The sequence below is a fragment of the Stenella coeruleoalba genome (assembly GCF_951394435.1).
Source record: "Stenella coeruleoalba genome assembly, chromosome: 3".
In the NCBI taxonomy this organism is placed as follows: domain Eukaryota; kingdom Metazoa; phylum Chordata; class Mammalia; order Artiodactyla; family Delphinidae; genus Stenella; species Stenella coeruleoalba.
In genome coordinates, this window is record NC_137148.1 from 161,018,362 (window position 1) to 161,033,657 (window position 15,296).

Here is a 15,296-nt window from a genome sequence, read left to right on the forward strand (position 1 = left end):
GGGGACACGGGTTCAAGCCCTGGTCCGGGAAGATCCCACATGCCATGGAGCAACTAAGCCCGTGCACCACAACTACTGAGCCTGCGCTCTAGAGCCCCCGAGCCACAACTACTGAGCCCATGCGCCACAACTACTGAAGCCCGTGTGCCTAGAGCCCGTGCTCTGCAACAAGAGAAGCCCCTGCAATGAAAGGCCCGGGCACCGCAATGCAGAGTAGCCCCCGCTGGCCGCAACTATAGAAAGCCCACATGCAGCAAAGAAGACCCAACGCAACCAAAAGTAAATAAATAAAATATAAATAATTAAGTCCCGGCAATGGTGTCTCACCCCCTTCCTGCATGGTTTTAAGGTCAGAGGTTCAGGCCACTCAGACTCACAAGTTTTGATCATCTTTACCCAAGGGAAGTTGGCCGGGGCTGTCTCGTCTCCCTGGGGACGTGAGAAGCAAAGCAGGGGGCAAATCTGTGATATCCTCATCAACTCCTGAGGTCGTCCCAACAGTTAAGTCCAAGCTTCTGGAAGGTTCTAGGGGAATTCAGCTGCATCCCGGTGGAAAGCTCTCCCCGCGTGCTGACTCTGTGGAGACCACCCTGCCGGCCTCACCCCTCGTGCAGACCAGACAAGGCCCCAGTGAACTGTATGCAGGAATCTCGTTTCAAACTGCACTGCTGGGACAAAGGGCCACCTGCCCCAGTCGCAGTGAGGTCACAGCCCACCATTTCAGAAGCACGCTGCATCCCGAGGGACAGGGTGACCCTTGAAAACTTCCAAAACTGGCTTTCTCTGCTCAAACACTTAGGATTTAACCGGGAACGTTCGACCTGGTCTTCCACCTCTGCCTGGTCTGCCTCATGTGACATCACGTGTGAATGTTAATGCAAGGAAAACAACGTTTAAGTGGAAAAGAGAGAGGAAAAAAAAGAATTCTAGTGTTTTGTATTAAAATATTTTATATTAATCATTCAAACTTAAATTTTATACAATGAATGCATACATCACCGGGGTGTCTGTCTCAGAGGGAGGTCGGGGAGGCGACGGGGTGGGGTGCGCCCCGCACGCTGGTACTTGCCCAGCTGTGAGCAGGGGATGAAAGGCAGGAGACAGGCGCTTTCCTCTGCTCGTCCTGCTGGTTCCGGGAGGGAGACGGGGATGTCACAGCGAAGAGATGGATCCTTGGGCGTCTCCTCGGGCCTCCTGCACTGGGATGAGCTGTGTTTCCGTGCCCTGGGTGAGCCACCCAGAGCCCGAGGCCCTCCGACCAGCGAGCCCTTGACATAACAGTGGCTGCGACATGTCACAACGTGAAGCGGGGACTGCCGAGACCGAGTGTGCGTCTATCTATAGGGACTTCCGAGGCCTTGCCTGTGGCAAGCCTGGCCCGCCGCCGTGCTGCCGGCGGGCGCGAGCACGGGGCCCGCGCCTAGGCGGTGGGCATGTCAGCCTTGCTGAGCGCGATGGCCAGCTCGAGGTCCTCCTGCTCCTGCCGCCGCAGCCGCGCCAGCCTCTCCTGCTCCGCCTTCTCGCTCTCCCGCTTGGCCCACGCCAGCTGCTGCTCCTCATTGCCAAACTGCGAAGGAAAAACGGAGGGTGGGTTACACGGCCCCGGCGCTGGCTGCCTGCTTGCTGGGGCGGGGAGGGGTGGGGGCGTGCTGCTGGGCGAGGAGGCGGAGGCCTGTCGTGGGTGGACGGGTGGGTGCGGGGAAACGCAGTGCTGGGGTGTGTGCGGGAAGGTGCCCGGTGTGCAGGTGAAGACCAGGAAACGCCGGAAGCCCTTGTCTTGGTTGGGGAGGGGGAGGGGACGCGCACGCCCCAGTCCTGCCCCCCAGTCTGGAAGGGGTCAATGCACTGAGACACTGGGCTGAGTCTGACCTTAACTGCCACCAGAGAAACCAGCCGTCCCGTCCCTGCAGGGACCTGAAGCAGGCGGAAGCCAGGCATGATATCGGGGACACTGAGAGACTTCCAGGGACTCCCCCCCACAGCACGCCCGCGGGGCCTCTTCTCGGGGGACGGCAGGGGCGTCTCTGGAAGCAGCTGGGGAGCAGAGTCAGCGGAACCCCAAGGAGCTGCGACAGCAAACCCCACGGAGCCTGGGCCTCGACGGGCCTTGATGCCCGGGTGAGAGGCGCTGGGGCTGGAGAGTTCCGGTTCAAACAGATCTCTGAGTCTCAAACGCGTAAAGGGGCCTTGAGGCCAAGCAAGATGATGAGGTCCTGAAACACAGCATCTCCGTCTCAGCCACAGTCCCAGGAGCTCTGGGAGACGCTCAGAGCCGCCTTGTACTCGGACGTTTACAGGAGCCCTGGCATTTACACCGCCATCTGGTCCAGGAGTTTTTTATTCTTGGGGTCCTTTTCCGAAAGGTTCAACTTTTTAAAGAATCATTTTTTAAAACAAGGGAAGAAATCGTTTTGATCCTGAGATGGGTGAATTCAAACCATTCGGGGTACCTTAGCTCTATGGAAAGAAAAGCAAAGCCAGACCTCACACGCTCTTCCCCTGGTGGGGGTCCCCAACCCCCCGAGGCCCCCAGTTGCTGTACTCTGCCTCCAGTTGAGGGGCCTCCAGCACCCCTGGCCCCGAGCAGAGCTGCAGCCCATTCGGACCCCTGGCCTGCCTGGATCAGCGTCTCTCTTCCGTGCACTGACTCTGGCTGGCTCTCTGCTAAGCACTGGATGACACACCAAAGGTAAAGAGGGGCCTGGCGCCACTCGGGAACAAACAGACCTACAGACAATCCCAACCTGAGAGCGGCTCTTGTGGAGGCCCCGGCAGACCCACCAGGAGCCCCGCGGAAGGCACAGAGACAGGAATTCATGGCTACTTCTTCACACACACACAGTCTGAGTGGCAACCCAGGAGGTGGGCTGACAGCTGAGAACACTGAGGCCTGGGGGTGGAGGTGCAGGTGGCTGCAGAGCCCGGGCCCTCGGGACTCTGGACCTCCTCCCTGGTTCGGGGGGCAGTGGGGATGGCAGTGGTCAGCTGTAACTGCAGAGTTGAGGGCACAGGACAGGCCCTGGAGGTCTGGGCACCATCCCCAGTGAGGTGCCAGCTCTTGGGCGCCAAGTGCTCAAACTTGGTGCTGCCAGAAGAGCACAGGGTGGAAGGGGCCGGACCTCGAGGGGCTGACAGGCCCCAGAAGGGAGCTAAGAGTCTCCTGAGGAGGCTCCCTGGGCAAGCGAACGGGGCGATGGGGTTGGCAGCTTCTCAATGTTTCATGACCTGACAGCCAGTGTGCGGGTGAGGCAGGGCCCGACAGCGGGGACTGGGGCAGGGAAGGGCTGGGTGGGGGGAGGCTGCGCTGGAGCTGGATGTGGCCCCGAGGAGGAGAAGGAGGAAGCAGGACAGCCCGGGAGGCCTCTCTCCACCTGCCTGGGGAGTCAGACAGTGGCAGGTGAGGGTCAGCACGAAGAGGAGCTGTCCCCGGGAACAAAGGCTGGTCCTTGTTTTCTAGAGAAACTGCCCAGAAAAATGCTCAGAGGGCTGATGGGTCTCCAAGTTGGACTCCTGAAAGCCAGTCCCCGCCCCTCGTGTTTCCACCACTGGTCACAGATAATCGCCCTCCCCCCTCCACCGCCCCACCGTATTCTTTGGGGAATTTTTCAACACCTCTTCAGGAGAAAAACAAGGAAAAAACAACAAATGCTGATGGGAATGACTGCGGTGCTGCTGACAGCAGCGGGAGGGGACAGCTGGGCTGACAGGGGCCTCGCCCTTGCCAGCTCAGAGGAGGGGGCAGATAGGGGCCAACAAGTAATGACCGGGGTGGTCCACACCAAAGCTGAAAACCAAGGCCCGGAGGGGTCAAGGGATTGGCTGAGGTCACGTGGCCAGGGACGGGCAGGCTGGGCCCACGCCACGGTGCCTGCTCAGCCCGGGTGCCTCCTGCTCAAGGAGTCTGTGTGTTCACAGTAAACGTGCTGACAGGAACGTTCTAGATGCCTTCAGAGTGGACTGGTTTGAGGCCAGCTTAGGATCCAGGATGGAGACTCGCAGCAGGCACGTGGTCTGCTTGCACTTGAGGAGCACAATGGGCTGTGATGTCTGAGGGATACTGGAGGAAGGGGCTTCTCTGTGGCTCCTTCTGTGTCTCGGAGCAGCAGAAAATCCTTCCCCCGGCCCCGGTGGAGATACCTTGACCGGGCCGCGCTCTTGTCCTCTGACCTGGATGCGTTACACGCCGGCGCGAATCTGGACCGCCTGAGGGTGCAGGAGCTGCTCGGTAAACGGCAAGCTCCGATTTCTGCTTCACTCTTGTGCCGTCGAGGAACCGAGACCCGGCTGGGCACGAGCATTCTGCTCTTCCGAGATACCTCCCGCGCCGGGGCCTGACGGACTCTAAGCGGTTTGTTTTCGGCGGCCTCTCCACAGAAATCCGAGGTTCAGAGGCCTCTGAAGAGGCACGTGAAGCACCAGCACCCTTCCTCCCCAGGGATCGACGTGTGCACCCGTCTGCCATCACCACGCGTGGGGACGCTTCTAGCCACTTCCCATTAACTCGCTTATCCTGCTATCGCAAGGATAGCAGGATAATGCACGTGGGATCCGCGGCATGTGGGATCTTCCTGGACCGGGGCACGAACCCGTGTCCCCTGCATCGGCAGGCAGACCCTCAACCACTGCACCACCAGGGAAGCATCCGACTCGTTTGACGACGCAAAGCGTGACTGATCCCGTCTGATATTTGCTCTGCTCTTAATGCAGACTTCCCAAAAGAAAGCGCTGTTTTGCTCACCTCTAAATACTACTTCCTAGTAAACATGTTCACCTAAGACAGAAAGGCTTGTTTTAAAAGAAATACCAGAGAGTTCCTGTGAGCCGCTACAAGCACAAGTAACCCACTGATGGAAACTGGGGGCTTATAAATGAGAGGGTTCCAGAGTGGCAGAGCTGGGGTGCCGAGGGGGGCGGGATTGAGTACACCTGTGACACTGGCGTCCCTGAACTCCAACACGGACCAAGCTGCTTTTGCACGGGTAACAACATGTCCTGATGGCACGCTTAGAACATCCAATCTGAAAGAGTAACGCTGCCAGGCTGCTGGGCAGTTAGAGACCTCTCTGCATTTACCCAGGGAAGCTGAAGTACACAGACCAGAGGAACCAACTTTGGCCTTGAGTTGGCATGTATCTTTGAGGTCCAGTGAACACAGAAACCACCGGCCAATGGACTGAGCCCCCGGACGCCATGAAAACGCAAGGACATCCTGAGTCCCTGGAGGTGGGACACTTTTGACCATGTTTTGGACCATGGTATGACTGAGGGGACAAACCAAACCAATTAGGTGTCCTGCCTCCCATGCATCCCATCCCATTAGAGTGGGCTGAATCTCCCAGTCAGGTGACTTCCCCTGGAAAGACTGGGGCGTCTGAAGCGGGAAAGGTGATTTTAAACGTAAAACAGCAGGGCTGCAAACTGGGCAGAATCCAATTCCTCACCTGCAGTTGAGGGTGATTAAATCCCAGGGGTGTTTTAAAATCGATGTTAACAACTGTGCTGGAATGACCAGAAATGATGTGTCAAATGATAACTTGAAATCTTGGGGTTTAAAAAAAAAAAATTTTCCAAAAACCAGCTGGGGGTGGGGGGGGGTGGGCACAGGAAATAGAACTGTGCATTTCAGAGAGAGAACAGTCATTTCTTCCAATTGCCATTCAAATCCACTTACCCTTCCGCCCTACCCTAGAGTACCTGAGTCATGCGTGAATAGCTCTATTTTTTTTCATCAGTGTTTCAGTTTTTCCATTGAAAAATAAAGGCAGTGCTATCTAAGAAACTGTAGATAAAGCAGGTTTTGTTTCTGGCTTTTATTAACAATGTTGCCACTTGTATATATATCCACACTGTGCCCTGGCCGTCAGCACAACCCCGCTAACTGCAGTCATAAAATATTTACAGGTCGCCAAGAGCCAGGAATGTGTCGGCGTCTTGGGCGATTTCCATAAGCCACGACAGCTGTGCGCGAGGTGGATCTGAAAGGAACTGGGTGTTCACTGGGCACTGATACGGCAGAGCGTGCTTTAAGACGGATATTCTAGGAGTGGAAGCATCTATAAACAACACATCTCACAACGAACGAGGAAACTGCAAAATCGAGGGAAGAAAACCTTTTAAAAAACACAGGTGCACAACAGACAGTGAAACTGATTCTGGGAAGACAACGTCTGAAGCTCTCTGAGAACAAGATCTCTGGGTACTGATGAGGGTACTGAAAACACTCTAATGTGACAGTGTTTTACAATCTGGAATCTTTTTTCACACCAAGACACAAAACCAGACCTTCAAAATCCCTGGATTAGCTTCGAAAAAGGCACTTAACTCTGCTAATGGCTTTCTGAGTTTTGGGGGTTTCTCCCTGCAAAAGGAAGGGGATTCAGAGTGGCTGTTCTAGGTTGCATTTCAGTTTTCATTGTAGCTGGTAACTGAAATAAAAGTTCTAAAAAATCAAATTTGCTTTCCCTTCATGTGATCCGGCTGGGTCCTTCAATTCGCACTTGCTGCCCAAAATGCACTGGGTGGGACCATCAGAACTCCCCCACAAAGACTTTTTTGAGGACAGCAAGACCCGAATGTAACTTTAGCAGTCTTGTTTTCGTACTTCAGAAGCGTCTGATGTCGTGGCTTCCAAAAAAATCAATGAACACAACAGGCTCTGGGCAACAGAACTAATACAAAGAGTCTACCGTGAAGGACAGAAAAACAGGCATACTGGGCCACCCTGCTGGAAGAAAACGTGCCCTTATCACAGAGTATCCAAACCAGAGCTCTTTTTTTTTTATTGAGAAACCGTTTTTCTTACAGAAAGCAGCAGTACAGAATAAATAACACGGGTGATGGTGTGAGGTACCGGGAGACTTGAGCCAGGAGGAGGTTTGCCATTCGAAAGAGACAAAAAAGAAATAACCCCAAAGAAGCTGAAAGCATAGGGAGGGGAGGGAATGGCGCGGAGGCGGAGAACTTAACTTACAGAGGTGAAGTCTGCAAAGCCCAAGGAGGAGGCTTTAGAAGGTTTAGCTGAAGAGGAGGGAGCAAATGGATCTTTTCCACTAAACGGGTCCCCAAACCCCTTTTTATTTTGGAACGGGTCACTGCTGTCAGCCCCGAGTGGCTGGAATGGATCGGGGGGCTCGGGAAAGTCTGCAGAACCAAGCTGGCTTACGGGTGTACTTTTACCTGGAAAGTTTAGGAGAAGAAAAAAAAAAAAAAAAAAAAGGAGAAAAAAAAGAAATACAAGTTACTGACCACAGACAGAACAGAGTCCTGACTGAAGAGCCGGGCACCAGCTCCCTGGGAAACCCTATCCCTCTTTGGAAAGAGCTGGAATGCCGCTCATGGGACGGACCCCGGGGAATCTGCGTGGATCTTGGCTTTCCTCTCCATTTATCCCGGAGGCTTAATGGTTTGTGGGCGTTACAAGAAAACCACTTCAGATGACCCCCTCCCCTCCCCTCCCACCGCAGCTAAAATTTACATCATCTTTAAAAAGCTCACATGCAGGCGTGTTTCAAAGTGATTCATTTTAGCATGGCAACACATTTACTATCACACTGAGTTTTTAAAAAGTCATGGCTGAGCAGAAAAATACACTGCAAGCTTCCAACAATTAAAAAAAAGGGGGTGGAGATTACTTGCAACTAAACAGGGCGATTAGTTTCACAATGTGGTGTGTGCAGAGTTAGCCGTGTTAGTCGTGAGGGTCCGGAGGCAGCTCACCAGACAAACCCACTCTGCCGTCCTGGGTTTAAATTCGTTTCCAGCTCCCGCTTCTGTCCCTTTGGCTCCAAGGGGCAGGCTTTGGGCCTTTCTGGGCTCTTGCCAAGAGGGTGGCTCTGGGATGCCCCGGTCCCGGCAAGGCAGATCTCCACGGGGACGCGGGAGAGAGGTGTTTAGAATTGGAGGGAAATGAGGTTGTGAGGCCATGCTTCGGGGGTATGGCCTGAGGACAGGTGGCTTCTCCCAACAAATCCTGCCAATATGTCAGAACAATCCGCTAGGAACCTGAACCTTCTCCAGGCCTGCTTGGCAAGAGGGGGCGGGGGGCCCACGTGATGAGCCTCAGGGATCTGCCTGTTTTGCAGGCCAGGTTCCTGCCTGATGCCACTCATTTGCCCAACAGCTGCCCAGGGTACTGGGGTAACCCAGGGGGTGAGACGTTCAATCTGGCAGCTCTGTGTCCAAGCCCGGGCTAGAGGCTCGAGGATACTTAACACGATTCTGATTTGTTAACTGAGCTGCCTATGTTTACTCTTGCAATTTCAAAGTAATGCGCAAAAAGAACCCAAAAGCCGAGGGTCACATTCCACAGAAGACCCTGGACATCCAGCTGCACGTCCAGAGAATGCCCCTGGCCCTGAGCTACAGCTGACCCCTGTAGCACCTGAGCCCAGGACACCTGCCTTCTTCACCCTGCTCGCCTCCGCCACCCCACCTGCCCGCACGTCCATGTCCGTGCCCAGCTCCAAAACCACCCTCTCTGACGCTGCTTCCCAGGCCACATTTCTGACGGCCTCAAGGTGTCCCTAACGACTCCTGCCTCTGTCACCCTTAGTTCTGAGACCCAGATGAGGACAAACCCCTCAGCCCCAGCTGGCCTCAGTTTCCTGTCTGGGAAGTGGGAACGAAGAGGTAGGGGTCAGACTGGGTGACTGGTGCACGGCGTGCTCCTCGGGGCTGCACGGGGCTGCGCCCCACTCCAGGCCACTCAGCATCCGGCACCGCAGTGCCTGCGCAAGTGGGGCTCAGTGTGTGTGGGGCCTGTGAGAGCCTGGCCTGAGGCCCCCCCTGGACACGCAAGTTTATTTACTTGTCACTCGACGCAGCAGCTGGGTGGCCGTAAGGTACAAATGCCACCCTGTCTCTGTCAGCTTCACCCATGCATGAGAAATTCGAGTTACCAGTGACGTGGTCCCGGCCTGGGAGAGCCCACGGAGAAGAGATGGGCGCCGAGCCCACCAGAAGCACTGGTTAAAATCCCCACACCCCATCCCACCTGAATCGGGACTTCTGGGTGGGCGGGGGATGCCAGTGCATGGATGCCCCCACCGACAGCTGGAACACAGAGGCCCCACGCTGCCCCCTCCCGTCAGAGCTGCTGCTGGTTTCTTTTCGCTTGTTCAAGGAAACCGAGAGTCTTAACTTCCCGAGGCTTGCCCAGGACTCTGAGACACATGCAGCCCTGCACCCAGCCCTCTGTCGCTTCCTGCGGTCAGAGCGGAGCACCTCTATGCCCTTGCCTGTGGCCTAATGCTGACCCCTGGCCTTTGCAGGTTCTCACTGTCACGAGCAGCACCCCCACGCACGTGTGTTTATTTATAGGAAACGTTTCTGGAGGTGGAGCTGTGGGTCAGAAGGTGTGCCCACTGCAGCCTGACCTTCCCTGTCACACTGCCTGTCCCAGGCTCCGACAGGATGCACCCCGACCAAGAAGGGAGGGTGGAGAGGAGGCTGTAGGCTGGGACATCGGTCAACCTCTCCCTGTGGCCACGAATCAGTTCAGTCAGCCCTGAGGCCCAATAAGCCAGGTGAGCCACCGACAAAGCCCCGGGGTGGGGGGCCCTTCCCCAGAAGGGCGGTGCCAAGTCCCGCGGCACAGCAGGAATTAGGGCCTCTCTCCCCCAGGGTAACTGCCTCTCAGGGTGAAGTCCTGGGGCTGATCCCCACGACCCATCTTCTGTGCAGGCTGAGTTCTCTACCTCTGGTCCCTTCTCTCCTATTTGTGACAGAGCCACAGACTTCAGGCGGCCCACCCCACCCAGCACCAAATGCCCCTCCCTGAGACGTTCTCCCTGCTGTCGGCTATCCTGCCTCCTCCTCTCCCTCCTGGACCTCAGCCCCTAGGCTTCAGAGAGCAGGGCGATCTGGGTGCTGGCTTTGAAGAAATGCCTCCCCCAAGGCCACCTTACACAACCAGGCTACTCCCTGGTCCAAGGGTCGAGCCGATGGGTGAGCCAAGGCCTCCCAGGCCCAGCACCACAGTGACCGGAGAGCGCTACCGTGTTGCCGCGGACCCCTTCCCCTCTCTTCAGAGGCGAGCGTGCAGCTCTGGCGGGAGGGGTCGGGCAAGACCTGCCCCGCAGCGTGTCAACTCCAGGCTGCGCAGCTGCGAGCAGTGGGCAGCCAGGCGGAGCCCAGGGGCACCCTGGGCAGGAGGGAGGGTGGGCGTGAGGCAGGGTGCTCTGGTCCACATGGCCGCACCACCACCTCAGGCAAGTGGTCCTCACCTCTCCCGGGTCCCTGGGAATCACCCCTGCGACAGCCACTGGCTGCTCACCCTCTCAGCTTCTCACCCCATGGGCCGTCCGCACCCAGCAAGGTGGCCTTTTAACGCAGAGCTGACCCGACACTGCCGAGCTCTCCCCGCTGCTCTGGGAATACACACCCCAGCCTCGGCCATCCTGCCCCTGCCCAGCGCAGCCCTCTGCGCTTGCTGCTGCCCAGGCTGGAACGCTCTTCCTCGTGTGGGTGCCGCACACACAGAGGCCGCCCTCCCCACTTCTGGCTCAGACACCTCTGCAGCCCTCGTCACGCTCCGTCGTTATTATGTCACTTGCTGTATATTTTCTCTCTTTCCCAACAGAACGTGAGCTCCACGAGGGTGAGGGCCCTGCTGTCCTCAGCTGTGTCCCCGCTGCCTAGGGCAGGGCCCGCTGCTTAGACCCCTCTGCTGAACGGAGCTTTCTAACGTGCAAGCTCCACCGTGCCCGGCCCTGCCCTGGGGCCCCGCATCCGCTGTGGCGAATCCAGAAGGCCCTACAGCCCACACGGAACCCTTCCCAACATCACCCCCCAACCGCCCTCCAGGGCCTGAGCGGCACCGCCCTCCCCCCCCAGGACCCCCCAACCCCGGGCTTCTTTTCAGACAGCCCCTCTGCCCAGATGGCACCTCCACCTCAAACGCCTGTGACCCGCTGTCTCCCCATGCCTGTGTTCAGCCCTCCCAGCTCGGCCCTGGGCAGGGAGTGGGGTGTGGGCCCCTGGAAGACGGTGCAAAGCACGGCCACCACCCCACTCAGCCTTGCTCTCTCAGCCTCAGTTTCCTTATCCATGAAATGGGGTTGTGATGGGCTGAATTGGTTCCCCTCGCAACACCCCCCAATTCACTATGTTCAGGTCCTCTCGCCCAGTACCTCGGAATGTGACTGTCTTTGGACACGGGATCTTTGCAGAAGTAATTAAATTAGAATGAGGTCCTATGAGTGGGCCCTAATCCAATAGGACTGGTGATCTTGGAAGCAGAGGAGAGTCGGACACAGACATGCACAGAGCGGAGACCCCGGGAAGACACGGGGGAGAGGACGCTGTCTACAAGCCAAGCAGAGAGGCCTCAGGAGAAACCAACCCTACCTACACCTTGACCTCGGACTTGCAGCCTCCAAATCTGCGAGACGCTCAGTTTCGGCTGTCTAAGCCACCCAGTCTGTGGTATTTGTTACGGCGGCCCTAGCACGCTCTCACAGGGTAATAGAGCACCGGCTGTGCACGGCTGCCGGAGCCGGGCTCGGCCTGGGATGGGCTGCCTGCTTTCGTAAATCAAGCGTTACTGGTCTGCCAATGCCAGGCCAGGCCGGCGCAGCTCCAATCCCTAGAGGTCAGGACAGCTTGCCCCTATGGGCCCCACTAGGAAACCGAGGACCCCCGACTGCAGCTCTCTGCTCTAACAGCGCCACTCGTATGTCCCGTGCGCAGCGTGGTGGGCACGTGCAGCCCCTGGGCAACAGTGTCCTCCCCTTGAACTGCTGAGTTGTGTGCACTGGCCGCCACCATCCTGCTTCCTCGGTCCCCCCAGGCAGCCTCCTTCTGCAGGGTGGAGTAGCACCACGCCCCAGGTGTGCTCCACACCCACCAGAGTCCCCCTGCAGGGCGCACCAAGATGCAGACCCCGCCTCGCTCTCCAAACCCCAAGCCGCGGCATCACTGGGGCTTGATCGTGGACGGACAGACATGTTCCCGAGTGAACTATGCTCGGGGCGGGGGGGGCCCTGAAACACCTGCAGCCTTCTCTGGGCCCACGGTGACGGGTCCTCACCTGCGAACTGAGCCGGTACAATGTGTGCCTCTGGCAGGGGCACCCTGGGAGACGCGGTCCTGAGGGGTGGCGACACTGAGGGAAGGGACACTGACCTCAGCGGGCACAGTCCCTGCAGCCTGGCCACCGCGGCCTCCTTCCCATAGCAACTAGCGACTTCCACCATGCTGACCGCCCTGCACTGTCCAGCCCGGCCAGTCTCCCCCGGCCCTGACACAGCCTTTCCCTTCCCCTGGAAGACCCTTCTCCAGGGCTCACTCCACCCCTGCAGGCTTCCCCACTGCCCTGTCTACCTCCCGTGCACCAACCTGTCTTGGTCTCCGGCACACCTGAGGGTCAGCTCCACGTAGGTGGGGCTCCGCACACTGCAGGTGCCAGTAATACCAGCCCCCTCTTCTTGGTGGGGGTCCTCATGGGCGGGATGCCACCACCCAGGCTCCACGGGGCCATCCTGAGGGGCCTGAGGCCTCTGGGGGAACCTCACTGATGAGCCAGGAAGGGATACAGGCATCTGGCTTCCCTCCTTTGCAAGAAAGGGCGACAAGTATTCATCGGTGCACTCTTAGGCTAATGTTTTTAAAATCAGAAACTAAAAGAATGGACCAAATAGCAAAATCCAAATCCAAGAAAAAGTAAGAGTTGCCAGGGACAGGCTGAAAAGCCCAGGGCCCAGAGCAGCCTCTGGTTCCAGCAGCAAGTCCAGGGTGGACGGCTGCTTGACTTCCTGGAGCACTTCTTGCAGGAGTTGCTCACAAAGGGCAGACATCTGAGCCGGGGGTAAGTGGGTCAGTCGACCCCAGCCAGGCCCTGAGAGCGACCACAACAGTCCAAATGTTCAAATAAATACATCATTGCCCACTTGTGCGCTCTTCTTTTTTTTCCTTTTTCAATTAAGAAGACCTTCCTCCCCTGCTTTGGGGGATTTTTTTTTTTAATCAGTTTTTGGTGGGGGGTGGGGGGCAGTTAAGAATCCAGCCAGCTAGAATGTCAAGTTGAGGTTTCCGACAAGCAAAGAGATGATCGGGGAGATGAGAACTGGCAATCATGTCAAGCACAGCCCGGGACTGGTTTTGCTCTGCTGCCGAAACCGTTGTTATTTAGAAATCATGACTGTGTTAATATGAAACCAGGGCACATCAACTGCTCCTGTTTTCGGGGGCGTGAGGGGGAGAAAATCAAACGGTTTTTTCTCGGTTATCTGTTTTTCTGCTCAGGCACAGAGGCTGAATTATCGGACCTGGCACGTGCGAAATCGGTGGCATCCCCGGATCGGCCTGACACGATGCTCGCGAGCACAGGCTTTTTACAAAGAAACCCTCGCCCTGATTGCCCTTGGTCCAAACTTCCCACTCTGCGCCCCCGTTTATTTTTAGCAGCTGCGCTTTTAAAACATTCTGGGGCTAGTTCCTGCTTTTATGTAACCACTTCTGCTAACCCTTAATTGTTTTGGTTTTTTTCCGATTTTCTGAGGTGTTGCTCATCTCAAACGGGACAAAGTAACTCGATCTGCCTCCATGCCCCCCGAGCAAAGCCGGCTGCCCGGCTTTATGCCTTTCCGTGGCTCCGGGTACGGAGAGTGAGGAAAAAGCTTGACTGGGGCGTGTTTCAGTGAAGAGAGCACAGATCACCCTTTTTTTTTTTTAATTTTGGTATAAAGCTAACCAGGATGATACCTGGCCTGTCATTCCTAGACACCTGCCCAGGGAAGGGAGCCCCGAGCCTAGGGGAGGCTGTGACTGCAGAGGCTGGAGCCTGTGACTTCCAGCCCTGGGGGCTGGCTGGAAGCTGCTGCCGCGCCCCCCAGAGAGACTCTCCATCACTCAGAGGAGTCTTCATGACCAGAGGGAGGAACGCAAGGTTGAGGATAGGACAGAATAGGACTTACTTCAAACCGCAGCAGTTTCAGCAGCTACCCCAGCGGTGCACCGAAACCACACACAGGACAGCCTTGAGCAAAAACAATATGAACCCGATCGTTTACCACGGTGTGTGCTGTTAAAAAAAACTTCGGTGGCCGGCCCCACCCTGGTAGCAATGTCTTTTATTCCCCTACTTCTGAACTTTCTGAGGCCACACAGGCCCCCGGCAACCCAGCAGTGGTGAAGCCCGTGCCGACCCTCCCTCCTCGCCTCTCGGGAAGCTCTCTGCCGGGAGGGTCCCTGCAGCGGCGGTGAGTGGAGAGAATGATAGAACACAAACCCCCCTCAACATACAAATGTGAACACTGAAAGAAGCCAGATTCTCTTGCTTGAAATTCTTTACTTAGAAGAAAAGTAAGAGGGTTGGGTGATTTTGGGGGGGGGTCTCAATAAATCGGATGAATGAAAATATCAAAAATAGACATGAGTCTGAGTGTATGTTTTCATCCCAACCAGATACTTGCTGCGTTCTATTTATAAGATTGAGGGCTGCAGTTGGGAAATGCAGTTCTGTAGATGAGACTTAAATACAAAAACAACAAAACACAAAAATAAAAAACAAAGGTTTGTGGTCAGGACAGCTGCCCCACCTGAGCTACTACCCTACACAACACAGGACGTTCCCAAACTGCCATTCGTTGCAACACGGGACGTCCACACAACTGTCACTCGTCCTACACTACGGGGGACGCCTACACAACTGTCACTCGTCCTACACTACAGGGGACGCCTACACAACAGTCACTCGTCCTACACTACAGGGGACGCCTACACAACTGTCACTCGTCCTACACTACAGGGGACGCCTACACAACCGCCAGGCTTCCGAGAGTCATACTACACAGGAGAGCTGTGGCTGGGAGGAGGCACTCCTTGTCACCTTGGTGCCTCCCCTCCTGCCCCCTTAAACCCACCAACAAAGCTTAACTGGGGGGAGAGAGAAAGCAGGCTGTCCGGAGCACAACCTTTCACATCCATAATCACTTGGGAACTTTTTACTGAAGAAGATCGCTTTTCACCAACACACGTGAAAAACAGACGTCCCCCTGTGGCGGGATGGGGCGGGAGAGCGAGGAGAGCTAATTTCTCAGGACGTGACCCACAGGGCCACCCAAGCGGCTTGCCAGCGAGGAGTCCTGCAGACACCAGCCCCGCTCGCTGTGGCTGATGCACACGCGAGGAGAAGGCAAGCCCGGCAGATCAAAGCCGTGCCAAGCAGCACAGTGCCGGCAGATAAAATCTGAGGTCCCCACCATCACAATCTTGAGATTTTCCACTAAAAATATTTACCGAATTTTAAGAAAAATCTGCTTAATGCATTGAAGGGAACAGGATGAGGTTTGGTTCTG

General features: G+C 56.3%; 1 protein-coding gene across 11 annotated transcripts in view; it reads right to left on the minus strand.

The window, feature by feature from the left end:
- Nucleotides 1-851: 851 nt before the first annotated feature.
- Nucleotides 852-15,296, minus strand: part of EPS15L1 (epidermal growth factor receptor pathway substrate 15 like 1) — a 101,141-nt gene continuing 86,696 nt past the window's right edge. For 5 of the 11 annotated variants that reach the window (XM_079919001.1, XM_079919002.1, XM_079919000.1 and 2 more), the window contains 2 exons: nucleotides 6,971-7,176; nucleotides 852-1,567 (listed from right to left, as the gene is read on the minus strand). In XM_079919001.1, the coding sequence (XP_079775127.1) occupies nucleotides 1,421-1,567; nucleotides 6,971-7,176 (353 nt within the window). In that variant the 3' untranslated portion in view covers nucleotides 852-1,420. Of the gene's footprint in view, nucleotides 1,568-6,970; nucleotides 7,177-7,811; nucleotides 7,970-15,296 lie in introns of those variants that run through there. The other 6 variants (XM_079918997.1, XM_079919005.1, XM_079919006.1 and 3 more) reach the window with 5 other exon arrangements.